The sequence below is a fragment of the Choloepus didactylus genome, chromosome 1 (assembly GCF_015220235.1).
Source record: "Choloepus didactylus isolate mChoDid1 chromosome 1, mChoDid1.pri, whole genome shotgun sequence".
In the NCBI taxonomy this organism is placed as follows: domain Eukaryota; kingdom Metazoa; phylum Chordata; class Mammalia; order Pilosa; family Megalonychidae; genus Choloepus; species Choloepus didactylus.
In genome coordinates, this window is record NC_051307.1 from 122,407,094 (window position 1) to 122,423,770 (window position 16,677).

The 16,677-nt window shown below is 38.5% G+C and overlaps 1 protein-coding gene across 7 annotated transcripts in view; it reads left to right on the plus strand.

Moving 5' to 3' along the window:
- The window catches only part of TNIK (TRAF2 and NCK interacting kinase), a 433,418-nt gene that overhangs the window by 285,418 nt on the left and 131,323 nt on the right, over positions 1-16,677 (plus strand). For all 7 annotated transcript variants that reach the window (XM_037840750.1, XM_037840775.1, XM_037840728.1 and 4 more), the window contains 3 exons: positions 2,725-2,835; positions 6,265-6,355; positions 7,724-7,854. In XM_037840750.1, the coding sequence (XP_037696678.1) occupies positions 2,725-2,835; positions 6,265-6,355; positions 7,724-7,854 (333 nt within the window). The remainder of the gene's footprint in view (positions 1-2,724; positions 2,836-6,264; positions 6,356-7,723; positions 7,855-16,677) is intronic.

Consider the following 16,677-nt stretch of genomic DNA (forward strand, 5'->3'; position numbering starts at 1 on the left):
TATAATATCCGCCCCCCCTCCAAACAAGAAGATCCAATGCCATGGAATGCACCACTGTGTCTTCTTACTGTGTGGTATGTGCTTGAAGAGAGAGATGTGTCTTTGGTACTCTTTCATTCACAGGGGTTTTAGAAGCACATAAGCCTAATACCTTTTATAAATACCTTTTAGTGCTGTCTCTTCAGCATCCAACTGAAGTGGAACTTGGGGGAAGGTATTGATGCCGTCTTCCAATGTTGGAAACACTTCCTTGCTGCTTTTTTATAAATGCAAACAGAGCTCAACGCAGAAAGCTGTGTTGAGCTTTCTGGAAGCTAGGAGCTTGACATCCATAGACATAATGTTCACATTAGACCTATAAGGTTGTTGTTTTTATTTTACATTTTGTGGTGGGGTCGGGGGGTTGGCAAGTTGTGACTGAGCCCCAGGTGGTTAGGGAACAAGCCCTAGATCACACAGCTAGTAACTGAGAGCATCCTGTTTTCAACCCTGCTCTAGTTACTTAATGACTATATGCTGTGGATAAAGCTACAGACCATAACTAAGCTCCATTTCCAAATAAATTAAGAAAAAGGAATAGAGGGGAAGAAGAAAGAATGAAACAACAATTGTAAATCACTTAGCCCAGTGCCTGGCACATGGCAAATTCTCAGTAAATGTTAGCAAGCATTATCACCCCAGTGTAAACTCTTTGAGAACTCTCTTTTGGGGAGAATATTAATGAACAATTATTTCTTACTTGTGAGAAATGAAGTTATTGACTTATCGCTGCAGGGCTTGGCATGTTGAGCCCTGTTTCTGTTTATTAATGAGATGAGGTTACCTGTGGTGAGGGAAGGGCCCTGTTGCATGGTAGCAGTAATTATCAGTGTTGCTGTGTGGCTGCAGGAACCAATTGCTAGCAAATGCTGATTTCTTTCTTTATTTCTCTTTAAAAAAAATTACATAGTTTAGCAATCATTTTGTACCATAGTAAGATGAAAAGAACTTAGCAGCCTTAGCTAGAGCTGAATGGAGAAGCAGATTATAGAAATCACTGACATGAGTGCCTGCCTAGAATAAGATTGTTTCCCACTGACTATTTGAAAGTATTTTGTCCCAATTCTAATTTTAAAAGTCAGAGTCACTGGGCTTCCACTGCTCTCCTTGGGAACTATAGTTATGGGGCCTAATAGGGCTCAGGGGTGGGACATTTTCTCCAGCTGATACTGGAGCAGTGGAGGAAGAGGTCTGGCTACTGGTTTCTCAAAAATGGGATTTGGAGAAGGAGTAAAACCATGCCTGGCTCGCTTGAGAAAACTTCCTTTTCTTTCTAACCAAAGATTTTTCTTTGGCCCATTCTGCTGGTGTTGAGCCATGGTTCATCACATAATTGGATTTTCTTTAACTTTGAATTATGGGAAATCCTTAAAATATACAAAGGTATAATCTCTATGTGCCCAAAACTAGCGCCAACCACCATCAGCACATCCTCCCTCCTACACACTCCTACCTACTTTCTTTCCCCTTGCCAGCATTATTTTGAAGCAAATCCTGGTCATCATACATTTTATCCATAAAGATGGGAGGATTTCCATACCCTTTGTGGAGTCACGAGGAGACAATTCAGAACAGGCATTAGAAACTCATTCATCAAACCCATTTCATGAGCTTTTATTGAGTTTCTGCTTTTGCCCAATATTGTACTAGTTATTAAGGATACCAAGAAAAAGAAAGCATAATTTTTGCTCTGAACATTTTGTAGGCTGGTAGGTTAATTTTTAGGACATGGTGCTGATGTCAGGAGTGTACGTTTTGACAGAGCCAAACCCATCAGTGTGATTTCATTATGGCTCCATTCTAGTTCTGTCTTTAGTGTCAAGTCAGGGATTGATTGCTAGTTATTCTGAATTCTTTTCATATAATTATTAAAAAATAGTAGTATAAGTGCCTAATAATGTGACTTTTGTTGAAGAAGGAGAAAATATGGAAACGGATGTTTTTGGAACCTAGAAAATGGATGTGAAAGCTTTAAATAGATTGCTTTTTCTCTTCTAGTCTCTACTTCCCTGTTGAGTAAGGGAGATGTTTATTTTCTGCCTATTTTATAAAGTTGCTGAGCACTGTAATGAGTCTATATTTATAGAGAGCTTGGAGCGTTTTGGATGAAAGGTGCTAAATTAGAGTTTATTGTTTATTGAATTTATTTGATGTGTCCAACCTCCTGGGAACATTTGCTGAAGTTAATTAAAAATGGATATCCCCACTCAGACAGCTTACAGTGTCACTTACAAACCAATAACATGAATAGTATATACACTTGTATTGTCCTAACTTGGGCCACCTAGAAAACCATAGCTTTTTCTGATAGGGGAATGACCCTACTTTTGAAGGGAAGATGAGTTAAACTGCTGGGAAAAGCACAGAGGTATTCCTAACTATGTCTGAACCACCAACCTGCTCCCATTTTAAAAAAATACTTAAATGTGAAGATTTTCCTCAATTTCCAACTATAACTTTCAGATGGGAAGATTTTAAAAAATAATGTTTTCTTTCTTTCACTGTGGGAGGAAATTGAAATTAAAAACTTATGTTTTATATATTGCTTTATGAAGATTTTTTTTTTATTTTGCAGGAATGGCATTCCAAAGTAGCCAACTGGAATGCCTTGTGGCTTTATTAGCCCAACCTCTTGGAAGCTGTGAGATGTAATTATACTAATGGCATGTTTGCTTCCTTTGCCAGTTGGTGATGGAGTTCTGTGGCGCTGGCTCTGTCACTGATTTGATCAAGAACACAAAAGGTAACACATTGAAGGAGGAGTGGATTGCGTACATCTGCAGAGAGATCTTACGGGTATGTGACAAGGAGCAACACAGGATATTTTGGGAGGCATTGAACTGTGATTTAAACCTTCCACTGAAATTCATAAATGTATTGGAAAACTCTTAATGTTTTATTCTAACGGTGATGGTGGTGGCAGTGTTGGGAGATGAGGTGGTCCTTGTGTTTGTGTGGATGTTTGCTCTAAAGTAAATGAGAGCTATTCTGGATACTTTTGGAGGAAGTGAATGGAAAGCTCCTGTGCTCTTGTTTTGGAAGAGTTAACATTGGGTGATTTTCCTTAACAACCATTGGGGATTCATTTTCAATGGTATTTACTGTTGGAATTTTGATTTTTGATCATAAAGATAGTGTTGCACCTAGGAAAGGAACTGTTTCAGAGCTTTTGATCACTAATTCGAGTTTTCTATTTCAGAAAGCTTATAACTAATTTATCATAGCTAATGTCTTCTCAACACATAATGTAAGGGTTGTATGACTTGAATCATTGCAGTAATACAACCTAGTTTAGCTAATTTTACATTTTAAAAAATTCTTTGAGATTTAATCACTTAAATAGATCAAACAGCTAGACAAGACTGTGCCTATTGAGTTAGCTTTGCCCACAAAACCCACAGTCAGGCAAGCTGGACATTGGAGCCGTATTTGCTGAGCTCAGTTGAGGGAAAAGAAAGTAATTGGCATATTTTAATTCATTCAGAGTAGTTTAATTATCTCTTGCTACTAATATAGATGCTCTTATATATCCACTGACCAGTCTTAGTAGATTGTTACTTGTTTATAAGCTCTGCCTCCTTAGCTTAAGGGAAGAAAAGTTAAAACTGTTTTATCACAAATTGAGCAAGATACGCCTTTCAGAGACAGGCTATGCACTGTAATGGACGAATGGATAGATGGATGGATGGATGAATAAATGGAAGTTAAGAAAGAAGAAAGAAGGCCCTAAAAGGATAATGTTTATTCATTAAATACAAACCAGATTAGGAAAAAAACAAATAGAAAATGAAATTTTAAAGTAACATTTATAGCATAAAAGTCAGTTATTTAGAAATAAATTTTTAGAAAGTTGTGAATGACTTATACACTAAAAACTGTAAAGCATTACTGAGAGAAATTAAAGAAGACCTTAATAAATGGAAGGATATACCATGCTCATAGATTGGAAAACTCAACATTTAAGATATCATTTCTCCCCAGTTCGATCCACAGTTTCATTGCACTTACAGTCAAAATTCCAGTAGGTATATTTATGGAAATTGACAGGCTGATTTCTAAAAAATTATATGGAAATGTAAAGGGCCAAAAATTGCCATCGTCATCTTGAATAAGAAAACTGGAGAATTTATGCTACCAAATATCATGACCTATTATAAAGCCGCTATGCAATTAAGACAGAGTGGTATTGACGCAAGATTAGACAAATGGCCAGTGGAACAAAATTGAGAGTCTAGGAATAGACACATTTGCATGTGGACACCTGATTTATGAAAAAGGAAATGCTGCTGTGCTTGGAGAAAAGCTGCTCTTATCAGTAAATGTTGCTTGGTCCATGGAATATCCATATGAAAACATAAAACTTAACACCTGCTTCATGCTATATTCAGAAATCACTTCTAATGGATGGTAGATATAAATGTGAAAGGCATAAAAATAAAGCTTTTAAATGAAAATGTTGGATAATATCTCTATGGCTTTGGCAAAAAGATTTCTTAAACAGATCACAGAACAAAATTTGAGTGGGAAACAAGGAGGCGTGGCTGTTGATCTCCTTCATGTTTGACATATCTCCAAGTGTTGATGTTTAAACTTAGTTTGAATTTCTGACTGTTAAAATCTTGCATCTGAAACAGCACAATCAAGAAAAACGTGATTGATTGTTTAGTCATCCAGACCAAGCAGTGGGTGCCAAGAATCTGTCAGGCCTCCAGAGCTGGTGGGTTACACTACAGAGGATTAGTCAGTTGATACCCAAGATTCTTATGAGCAGCCAGGGATGTTTTACCCCATGAAAATCTCACAATGCCTTGCTTTAAAATGTGTGGAAACAGTGGATTTCTTCCTCTGATACATTCTTCCAAATGAAACTAGCCATTGAGAGAAGATGACTCACTGGATGGAACATTTGATCACCTGGAGGTCCACAAGAAGTTTCAGAGACCCCCCCCTCCATGCGTTGTATGATCTCATTAAATAAAACCTTTGTCTTGTTTATATGCTCTGGTTTCTGTTTCAGTCACTTTGGTGGTGAAGGAGGGAGAGATCTTCCGTCCTACTCTTAAGGATTTACCTAGTGTTTATGTGCTGGGAAAACCCTACATTTAAATCTGCTTCATGCCTACCTTGTACCAAACTGACTAGATAAGAAAGTTATTTTTTAAGACCGAAACCTGTGTCTTGTACTGTCCTATCACACGATTTGGGTTTACTCATCTTCCTACATATACACAGGGATCTCTTTGGACATCTGTATTCTCATGCTGAGTTTCTTCCAAAAGGGAATTCAAGGAATTAAAATTGTATTTCTTTTTGACCCAACCTCAAACTTCCATACCCTGGTTTTGTTGTCATGGAGAAAAATGTAAAATATAGAAAACAACATCTAATGAAATGACACCACTTGTGTACCCAGTACCTTGAATTAAGTGTTAGCATTTTCGTAATTTACTTTAAGACTCGAATTTTAGGTTCTTTTAGTCTCTGAGAAACATGAGAACTTTGGAGTAAGTCTATAGCATATAGAATTCACACCACAAAGAAGCCAAAATGGGAATAATTCATCGAGGAATGGAACACAATCAGGTTTGAGTGTCACCAAAGAATTATCTCATATAATGAGCACAAAGTCATAAATAGCATAAAGCACTAAAAATGGCAATGATAATTACTAACAAAGAAAAAGAATTGTTTTCTCTTTTTGGTGAGACCCACATTGGCTAGACCCTGTGGGAAATTTCTTGAATGGTCTGAAAAACATCTTATTGTGCATAAATTAAAATTGTACAACAGAATAAAAGATGATAAATTATACAGCAGGAGTTAATATTATTTTAAAGTTTTAAATTCGAATATTGTCCCCCAAAGAAGGCAAGAGATTCAGTTAGATTAGATTAGTTTTCTGTGCAGAGATGTTCCTGTTATCAAATAGCAAATGCAAGCAGTTCTCACTTTTCACAATACTGTTAACTGAAACTCATGCAGGTTGGCACTGTATCCTCAAGCTAATATTCAAGCATAGCAAGAACTACCTTTATATTGCATTTCACAATTGATCAGTTTCCTGTGGGTTCACATGGCACTGTGAGCAAATGAAAGATGTGAATATAATTCTGAAAGTATCTCTGTGTGCATTTAATATTTTTTTGCATCATTAGTATCCGAAATAATTTATTTGCATTTTGGCTTATGTTTTTATGAACTCTTCCCAACTCTCCATCACTGCAGGGGCTGAGTCACCTGCACCAGCATAAAGTGATTCATCGAGATATTAAAGGGCAGAATGTCTTGCTGACTGAAAATGCAGAAGTTAAACTAGGTAAGAAAAGAATCCAGTGAGCCTGGAAATTGCAAGAATTTATAGGATTGTTTCAATAGGTTTTTTTTTTAGTAATGATTGTAAATATGTCACTGTGGTTTTGGAGGTCATTGAATAAAGAATGGAAATGAAAGTATTTCTTTTTCTATTTAAAAAATGTTTTCTAAAAGCATCTTGAGGAGTGAGTTCTTGTACAATATGATGAGCAGAGCCATGTGCTTAATTAATGTGTAAAACTAATATAGCTTTTTTTTAGCAAAGACCCACTAGATCAGGCATGACAGATCTTGAAATGATCTCCTACATCTTCTAATTTGTTTACATTGTTGCAGCTATAACAGAACAATGATGATACCCATTTTTTATTGAAAGTATCCACAGTTGGGCATATTTAGAATAACTAATTTCTGCTTCATTTCCCTATGCTTTAAGTTGTATTTACATTGATTTCATTATTAACTAAGGTGCCTCTACAAAATGGATGCTCAATTTCCCACTTTCAGTGATTTTCCTGCTTGAATTTGTCAGGGTCTCTAAGGAGGGGAATCCTTTTCTTTGGTGCTATCCATTGGAACCCTTCCCGCAACAAATCTGGGATTGTTCACATTAAGTAGAGAATTCTTTCATGCATTTGCCTGTTTTTGCATATGAATAAGAGCTTGAATGGACAAATATCCTATAAGGAAGGTTTTAGGATATATGATTTATCATCTAGAAAAGAATCTTTGTACATATGATTACTTATATTCAAAGAGATTTAAATATTTTCAATGTTTATATCCCAAACATTGGCTCCTGCCTTTTTGTTAAAATACACGTATTTCTGTTTTTTTCTTAGTTAGCATTTGGGGCCAAACTTACATCTCATGAATACTCCCTTTTACAAACAAAAGTATACATTGTGTAGGCTAAGCAGTGCCTACTAGGTAAGCTGTCCTCAGAATATTCACTCTTCACTAATTAACACTTACTTATTGAGAGCATATTTCACATAGATTATCTCACTTAAAAATCAGAACAGTTCTTCACAGGGACCATTATCCTCATTTCATGGATTAGGAAACCAAAGCCCAAAGAGGTTGATCTGCTAGCTCTAGGTCACATTGTGGTGGGTGGAGTCAGTCTGACTCCAGCACCTCAACTCTTAACCATTTCCTCATATCCCGTGATTACTACCCTTTGTTTCAACCACACTTGCCTTCAATTTAATACCAATTTTTGGCTCCCATGCATCCTTTGTGAACCTAGCTATAATACTTGGTGTTTTTCTCATTGGTAGACTCCATCAATTTAAAAATATGAATTCATTTTATCACTGCATGAAATCTAAGAGCATAGACATCATTCATTTTGTCTTCATTTCAACAGTGGACTTTGGAGTCAGTGCCCAGCTAGATCGGACAGTGGGCAGAAGGAATACCTTCATTGGGACCCCCTACTGGATGGCTCCAGAAGTCATTGCCTGTGATGAAAATCCAGATGCCACATATGATTTCAAGGTATGACTTCTTCATTGTGTTTTCACAACCAGACCTAACATCTCAACCTGAAACTTGCAGTGGGAGAATTCTCATGGCCTTTTTGGGTTTATGATTTATGTTATCCAGAGAGAAAACTAAAAATGTTATTTGAATTTAAAATTACAAGACATTCAAGTGAGAATCTTTTTAATGAATTCATTCATCAGATGTGATTGCTTATTTGTAAAAAAACGCTTAAACCTTGTTCCATATTCTTTTAAATTTACTCTTCTTTCTTATTATTGGAAAACACATTTCCATATTGGTTATAGTTTAGGTTTTGGTAAAGTATATGTTCTGATAGCTCTTTATGTTAAAAGAAACCAAGATATGAATTTGTTGTCTTAGGTCATTTTTGATTAAGATTATTTTTAATCAATATTACTCATTTCTGCACTGTTCAAAGTACTCACTGAGATTTCTTATCATCAAGAGAGAAATGAACGGGTTGTTGGTGGCCACTTTAATGTATTTCAATAGCATGCTGTGATGTTTGGTAGACATTTGATTTATGGCTTGTTGGTTTGTATTGAAAGCTGAAAATTTGCTAGTAAATTCAAAGCACTTTAAGTAGAATTGAGAGTTGCCCCCTGACTTCAGGAAGCTCTCCTCTTTTCCATTCTGTCAGCCAGTAATCCAACATATATTCTGGGTTGCTATCCTGACAATAGCTGTATTGTCAGTTGACATTGTTTTTATGCCTTGTGCCTTAAGATCCAGACCTTAAATTGGGGCCTAATGGTATCCAGTTGTTGTGGGTGCGCAGACTGTGAGCAGGTCGAGAGCCACCTTGTGGTCTGTGTGGGGATCACAGGTGAACACGACTTGATATCACTTAGGCGGGCTTCATAGATACAGGGACTTTTCACCACAAGACTAAAATAATAAATCTCTAAGTACCTTCACCTTACAGATGAGGAAACTGAGGCCTGAGGCCCTTGGAAGAGCTCTTCTGCTAACAATCTTCTTGGAGCGGGCACTTAACCGGGTCTCCCAACTTTCTGCTCAGAGTTTTTTCCAATACATAACCCTGCCCCTCCATAATGCACTCCCATACAAATGTCCAATTTGCCAACAGAACTGTCTCTGAGTATATTTGAAGAATTCCTCTTTTAGAAAACATTTTTAGCTCTCCACATGAAAAGCCAAATTAAGAATAATTTGTGGTTATTATTGAAATCAGGTCACAAAGATGCAAATAGTGCAGCATCTTTGGGACCCAGTGTCTCAGGGTATCAACGAAATTATTTGCCTCTTTGGGAAAATGCAAGCTTGGAGGATTGAACACAAAACAGTCTTCTCTAAATTTCTTTCTTCCTTCCTTCCAAGTTGGTCACTGTGATAACCTGACAGCAATTTGTCTGAAAATAGCTGCCAGGTTAAAAATTAATCTCCTGGCAAAATAAATGTCATTTTATTTAAACTGCTAAAGATAAGCGTATTTAAATAATTTAATTTGCAAATCCCTTCAGAGAAACCACTACAAAATATATGTCCCAGACCTGATATATGTATCATAATTAGCTATAACCTCTTGTTGTACTGAAGTGCTAACTGGTCTACTTCTGGTCTTTAGATATTTTAGAACTAATTTATAACATATCATGGAGAATTGGACTGCTTCAAACTTCTACCCTTAGCTTAATCTTTCAAGTATTCTGACTGATTGTATCATTTATGGGACTTCTGTTCAGTGACAAAAAAAACTGTGACTTACTCATTTTCAGTAGAGTAACTAGAAGAGATCTTGACCAATTCTGGTCAAGCCAAAATTTGGAACTAAATTGATATCTTGGTCCTCTTTCCTCAGATTATGGATAAGGAGTGCAGTTTTAGATCAGTGGGAAACATTTGAGACCAATGCATAACTCTAGGTTGTGGACAAAGACTCTTGTGTGAGTAGCTACACTTGGCATTATGCTATATGCATGATTTCAGAAGTACCAGAAGATCCATGTGATTATAAAAGTATCCTGAGGCATTAAAAAATTAAAGATTAATTTGTCTTTTATTAAAAAATAAAGAACCCTGATGAAGAGAACAGATTTAACTGTATCAGTCATTTACACTTGAGTGTGAATTCACTTGTAAGGTCTTGTCATGAGCAAAGGTTGTACAAGACAGAGGAAGAAGTAGTGGCAAGAGTGTGATATTTGCTGGCCCCCTGGCATGGGTACAAGAAGGAGCACCACAAAAGGGTGATTTAAGGAAGACAGGGCAGAAAGGAATGTTTGGGGGTTCTTTGAACATTCATTTCAACCTTTTCACAGTTGTGTTGTGGACCAGATAAGAAGCTAGTCTTTAAATAATTTTTCTACTTCTTTCTTGGCACCATACTTTATCCCTTTTCTGTGCAGTCTTCTTAGGGATGTGGTCTGTTATCAGAGGACAACTTGACAAAAATGCCTTTAGTTTCAAAACTTGGTTCATTCGCTTAGCACTTGTTTATTGAGTTCTCACTCTTTATAAAGAACTAGCCAAGCTGCATCTTCTTATGCAGTTTTTGCTCAAGATTTCATTTATTGCCCCATCAATGCTCAAGAGGTTGGTACCGTCTGTGTGGTATTCCATTTGACCCAGAGGGGTATTCCAGCCTCAAAAACTGAGGTCAGGCACCTTGGGTTTCTCATATGCAAGACACTTTTAGCCTGGAAGGCACATTTAGAATAAAAGATGACTTGAAGGCCATGGGACTTTGTTAGATTCTCAACCACAAATGCTCTTCCTTTGAAATAAAGACGAAATGCAAGAGAGGGAAGAGTTTAGTTTGGTTTTTATTGTTGATTTGTTATTTGATTTATTATTTGTTATTATCTATTTTACTTGTTCAAGATGTCTTTAAAGACTGAGATACTCTTTTTTTTTTTTAAGTAAAGTGATTCAATAAAGTAAGGGCCTCTGTAGGAAAGTACTCAGAAGAGCTCATGGTTTTTATTGCAGTCTGGTTTTGTCTGATATCTACTGGGCACAGCAAGTAACTGACTGAAAATAAGCCCTCTCCTAAGGAGGAGAGCCAGAATCTCATTTGCCTGGTGTGTTCGCTTTCCCCTAGAGGCCCTTCCTTTCTTGTTTTCAGATATTCTGTCAAAACACTTCAAGTGAAAGGAAAGGTTTCATTTCCCTGATAAGTATGTGGGGCAATAATGAAAGCTTTCAGATTTAATAATATGTGTTCAAAAGATTTGAAATTAATAAAACTGGTAAAAATTCTTAGGCTGTTTAAATTGTTATTTTTTAAACTTACTTTGAATTTCATTTTGGTTGGATGCAATTTGTCAAGTATTTTCTAGTCTTATGTATTTATTGCTTTAACAGAATGACCCCCTAAAGAAAGTTCTCCAAGGCTAAATGCCCATTAAAAGGGGAATGGTTAAATAAATACTAGAGCATCAGTCCAATGGAATATTATGCAGCTATTTAAACAACGAGATCGTATATACATTGGATATGGATAGATCCCAAGAAACACACACACACACACACATATATATCATAGCGTATAAATATATAATATAGCATATAAGATCCAGGCTTCCTGTTTATGTCTGCATCATTCAATTGACTTTTTTAAGTATGGTCACATATGAGGGCTTGTTACCACCTCACTTGGCTCAGGTTTGCTGGTTGAACTGATAATCAATGATAACTGGTCCTTAAGGGTTTGTTTCTCTCTGTAAAGAGCCTGGAAAAATGTAACAGTGTTTACATGAATAGGGCATGTGGGTGGAATAGTGAACTTAAAAATTATATTTTATATGTGTTTCATCCTTGTTTTATTCTTTTTGCCATAAACAGGCTTTACTTTCATATTAAACTGCAAAAGTAAGAAAAGCACAGTGAAATGACATATCCCTCCCCCAGCCCATCCCCTGTCTTCAGCCCTGTCTCTGCTAATGTTGTATATTATTCGCCTAAACTCTGTTGATGAAACTTAGCATATGGGTGTGGATTATTTGCAGACATGGGTTCTCCTCCAGGGTTGGGGTGTTCTTTTGTGTTCTGACTATACAGAAAATATTCATCCTCCTGCGTTACAGATAATTGGTTTTACTGAGGCAGAGTGGAAATAGCTGCTCTCAGTAAGAGGCTCAGCTGGAGATCAGGGAACAACCTGACTAAATAGAGTCGCGGAGATGTGCGGTGTCATGCAAGAGGCCAATATTCAGATTGCCGAGTGGTAAATTGGCACTCTCAGACAAGTCCTGCCTTCTGTCTACTGAGATAAAAGCAAAGGTCCTCTGCCTATGTGGTAAGAAGGAAGAGTGATACAAATACCACGTTATCCCTAGCAGGAAACTGAAACTTATAGCAAACATATTTCTTGTGGCTCCATGTTCACACCCATCTATGTATGATTGCTTAGTCTAGCACAGCCAACTGAACCCCAGATGAACAAAATAAGGTATTCTTCTAACATTTTCTCTTTAGTCAGATAACAAATGAAAATGGACAAAAGAGTGAAGAGTCTACCCTCAGTTTGTTTTATGTGTAAAATGGTATTGTTCATACCAACCTCTGCTTAAACACCCTCAGCAACCCTGAACTCACCACATTAGTTCCATTTATATATAAGATGATCTAAAAATATATAACATAGTATATTAGAGTTAGGGTTTTGAAGTCAGAAAGGATTGTTTTAAAATATGAATTTTGCCTCCTATTAGCTGTATTACCTCAGGGAAGTTATTCACCCTCTCCAAGCTTCTATAAAATAGGAATAATAAATTGGATATTACAAGGGCTTAAGAGAATAAAGTAAGTTAATGTATATAAGGAAATTAATCCAGTGCCCAGCACTAGGCAAGTACTCAACATATGATAGTATTTTTGTTTGTGCATCACATGAAAGTACTGCTAGTTGACCATTTCTGACCTAAAAACACAACAGTTTCATGTGGTTCACCCTCCTGTTTGTACTATACACTTCTAATTGTCTGCTTGTGTTGAGGCAGAATCTGCTTCTCTATAACTTCTACCTCTAGTTTAGGTGCTGCCTTTAGGGGCCACACACGATAAATACAATTACCTTTTTCCAGCTGGAACATTTCAGAAAAGAGAATATACTACCCACAAAAAAGTAACCCACTGAAAGACTGTTTTCTGGTCTTTGAAACTTGGTGGAATCCACCATGCCCTCTGTGCCAGGTGTTAAGCTTTGTCCCCCAACTCCAGGTCCTCTGCTTTGGGATAATGGAGCGAGGACAATCCTGCAGACCCCATTTCTGCTAGTCCATCTGGCATCTTATTAGGCTGTGCCAGCAGGAGGCAGTAGAGGGAGGCTGCAAGGCTGTGGGAGGAAGGAGAGCATGTCCCTTCCGGTTTGCCTCCTGTAAGCTTCCTGTTTATGTCTGCATCATCTAAGGGGCTTCTTTGAGTACCATTGCAAAGCAGAGCTCATTGCCGACTTACCTGGCTCAGGTTTGCTGGTTTGAACTGACAGTCAAACCAGCAAGGTTTTCCTATGGGTTTTTCTGCACCTGCATTTGTTAAATATCTACCATGTTCCTACACTGTTAAGCATTTTGAATACATCACCTTATTGAATTTGCATACCAACCTTGCAAAATAGGTATTTTCTTCTCCACCTTACAGTGAGGAAATGGCCTCAGAGGGGTTCAGTGGCACCCCAGGTCACCAAGCTTGTTGTGTCAGAGCTGAGAGTCAGACACAGGTCTGTCTGGCTGCGCAGCATGAGCTCTCTCTTCCACACAGTGCACACTGGGGCTCTTTTCCTGGGCCACACGGCCTCTTTCCTTGGGGTGCTGCTTTGGCCAACCGAGAGTGAGGCTTATCGTCACCATGTTGAGCAACCCAGCTCCAGGGGGAATGCTCTTTTGTTCTGTTCAAGTGGCCTGGGTGCCAGCTGGCCCCCCACCAGCCAGAAGTCGTGTGCTCACCTTTGCCTTCTCAGAGGCACTAGAATTTGTGTCTGTTGTGTTTGCAAGGCAGAGAGCACTGGGACATTAATCATGCCATGGGCCAGGCTGCACAGCACCTCTGGAATAATGAATTACCCAGCCCCTGCCAAAGTGGGTCATACCATGGCCACAAAGGAAACTTATCTCTCCCTGACTCTCTCCTCTTCTTGTTCCTCCCCCTTCCCTTTCTTGTCTCCTGTGATCTGTCTCACCAGTTGTAATTGGAGCATTTTCTGCCCATATTTAAGCTCTGAAGTGTCTTTGGGACTCACTAATGTACCAAAGGCTTAAACCAGGCTTGTCAAGGATGTTTATTGCTTTCTACCTTGGGCAGTTAAGTGTGGCTTCTAAACAGCTTTGGATATATATATATATATATATATATATATATATATAGCCAGGAATATAAATGTTCCTTTTGGAAAACAAGAGAATCCCAGCAAAAAAAAAATGATCTTCACAGTGATATCGAGTGTGGAAGATGCAGTCTCGGCCCCAGTTCTGTGACTTGACAAAGGCCACCCAGGCAGTTGGGGTAGTGTGGCCTTTGGTTTGAAGGGGATGGTTCTGGGGAAGACTCCCTAAGAGAGTATCTGAGACGATATGTACTGAATGAAAGAAACATTTTTCTTCACTGACCTTCCATCCTTCCTGTGAGATCAATCCAGGACCACCTAGCAAAGGGGACCTCCCTGTTTTCCTATTGTCAAAATATGCTTCTTCAGATTATTGCTGTGTACATATTATCAGTAGAAATGATTTCAACTGCCCTTATTTAAAAAAAAAAATCACTAGAAGTCCAGAGGCAGGCAGTCCAGGGCTGGTGTGGTGACTCTTAATCCAGATTTCTACCTTTCTGCTTTGTCAGCACCAATTAGTTGGCTTATTGCCTCATGGTTGCAAGATGGATGCTGTAGCTCCAGACATCATGCCTTCATTTAAGGCACTAAGAAATGGGAAAGAGCTGGCAAAGCACCAGCTGTATCAGTCCCTTGTTTCAAGAAAAGCAATAGCTTTCCCAGAAGATGTTTGCTTGCGTTTCATTGGCCAGAACTATGTCACATTCCTAACTGCCATCCCTAGCTGCAAGAGAGTCTGGGTAAGCAAGTATTTAGCTTTTCTATATCCTGAAATCGAGGTAGGAAGAGAATATGTGGGTTGAGAATGCCTGCTGGATTACCCAACAAGCAGTGTCTGCCACAACCAAATGGAAATCATAGAACACTAAATTGGGCAGGCAAGGACAGTCTCACATAGCAGCAGAGGAGGACAAAATTAGTATTTGTTGAGTCCCACTGTGGCTGTCAGATTTTATGCTAGGCAGTATACCTACATGTCATAGTTACCTCCATTTTTGCCATTGAGAAAGGTACGGTTCTGAGCAGTGTCCTCCATGTAGGTAAGTTAGGAACCTGGATTTGAATCCAGGTCTGATTTAAAAACATGTTCCCTTTCTACCAATTCATGCAGCCACTAGGAAGTTGAGGCCAGTTTCCTTACACAGGTTTTTAGGGTTACCTCACTGAATCTCAGCATCTTCTTTGAATTGCCAGTACTTTAAATCATCTGGACAAAGTAGGAACCTGGAACAATTATTTTAAGGGCCCCTATCAAGAAATAAAGGGTGAATACTCAACTCCTTATACTGTAATGACAGTTAAAAGAGAACTGGCCTGTGAGGCAGGAGCTCCAGCTCTGGTCAAAACCCAGAACTTAGTTGCCCTGTGATCTTGGGTAAGTCGCTTTCCCTCATCCATGAGATGAAGGGTTGAACTAGATGACATGCAAGGTCTCAATCAGCCCCAGTACCCTCAGGTTTTGTTCTTTTCTCTCACATAGCTTTCATTTGTTCATTCGTTGAACAATTATTTATTAAGGTCCTTATCATGTGCCAGGCACTCTTCTAGGTACCTGGAATGCACCAGTCAACAAAACCATGATCTCTGCCCTTGTTGACCTTATGTTTGTGTGGTGGGGAGTGGGGGGTAGGGATAAACACAAAACATAGCAAATTAATGATTAATAAATTATACAGTACATTAGAAGGTAGCCAAGTTCTCCGAGGACAAAAGCGGGAAAGGGGAAAGTAGATTGGAAGTGCTAGGGCAGTGTAGTAGTCCTCTTTGAGGACATGGCACTTGAGCAGAGACTTTATAGAGGAAGGGAGTTATCCCTGCACATATCTAGGGTGGACAGAGGGAACACCTAGAGCAAAAACCAGGCAGAAGCATGCCTGGGTCAACTGAGCATTTTTTTCTCCCATGTGAGGCCTGAGCTGGAGCTCTTCTCAACCCAGTGCCATCATCTCCTTACAACTATGTACTGGATTTCAAACCAGCTCAATCTTCTTGGACATGCAGGCTATTTAATCCTGCTATGGGAGTTAGAGGCATAGAACCTGGGCATCACCTTCATACTTAAACCTGATTTCACATGACAGAAACACTCGATACCTAGGGATATTGGGAAATTGGTGGTAGTACCACCAAGGGCTGGAGATACGGGTCTTTTGAGCTAGCTGCCGTTTCCAGCCTATTCTAGCTATTTCCTGCTTAGAACTCTTTGCATAGTGAGCGAGTCTGTGTCTTCATCATGCTCCTAAATGCATGTCTGTGTCGGTGAACTCTAGGTTAAAGAGAGCTGTGCCTTTATCCTCACCAGTGACTGCTCTTTAGCCAACCTGAAATAGGTGGGCAGGACCATCTCCATTAGCTTCAGTAGTGATCCTACTAAGCAAACCCAAGAGTCTATGGGAAAACTCAGTCACTTGCAGAACCATGCAAATCTTGTGTGTGTTTGGCTTTTGTTAAATGGAAACCTTTGAATACATCTTGAAATATAACAAAGAGAAAGAGAATTGCCTTTTTAAGTTATATGCAAAGAA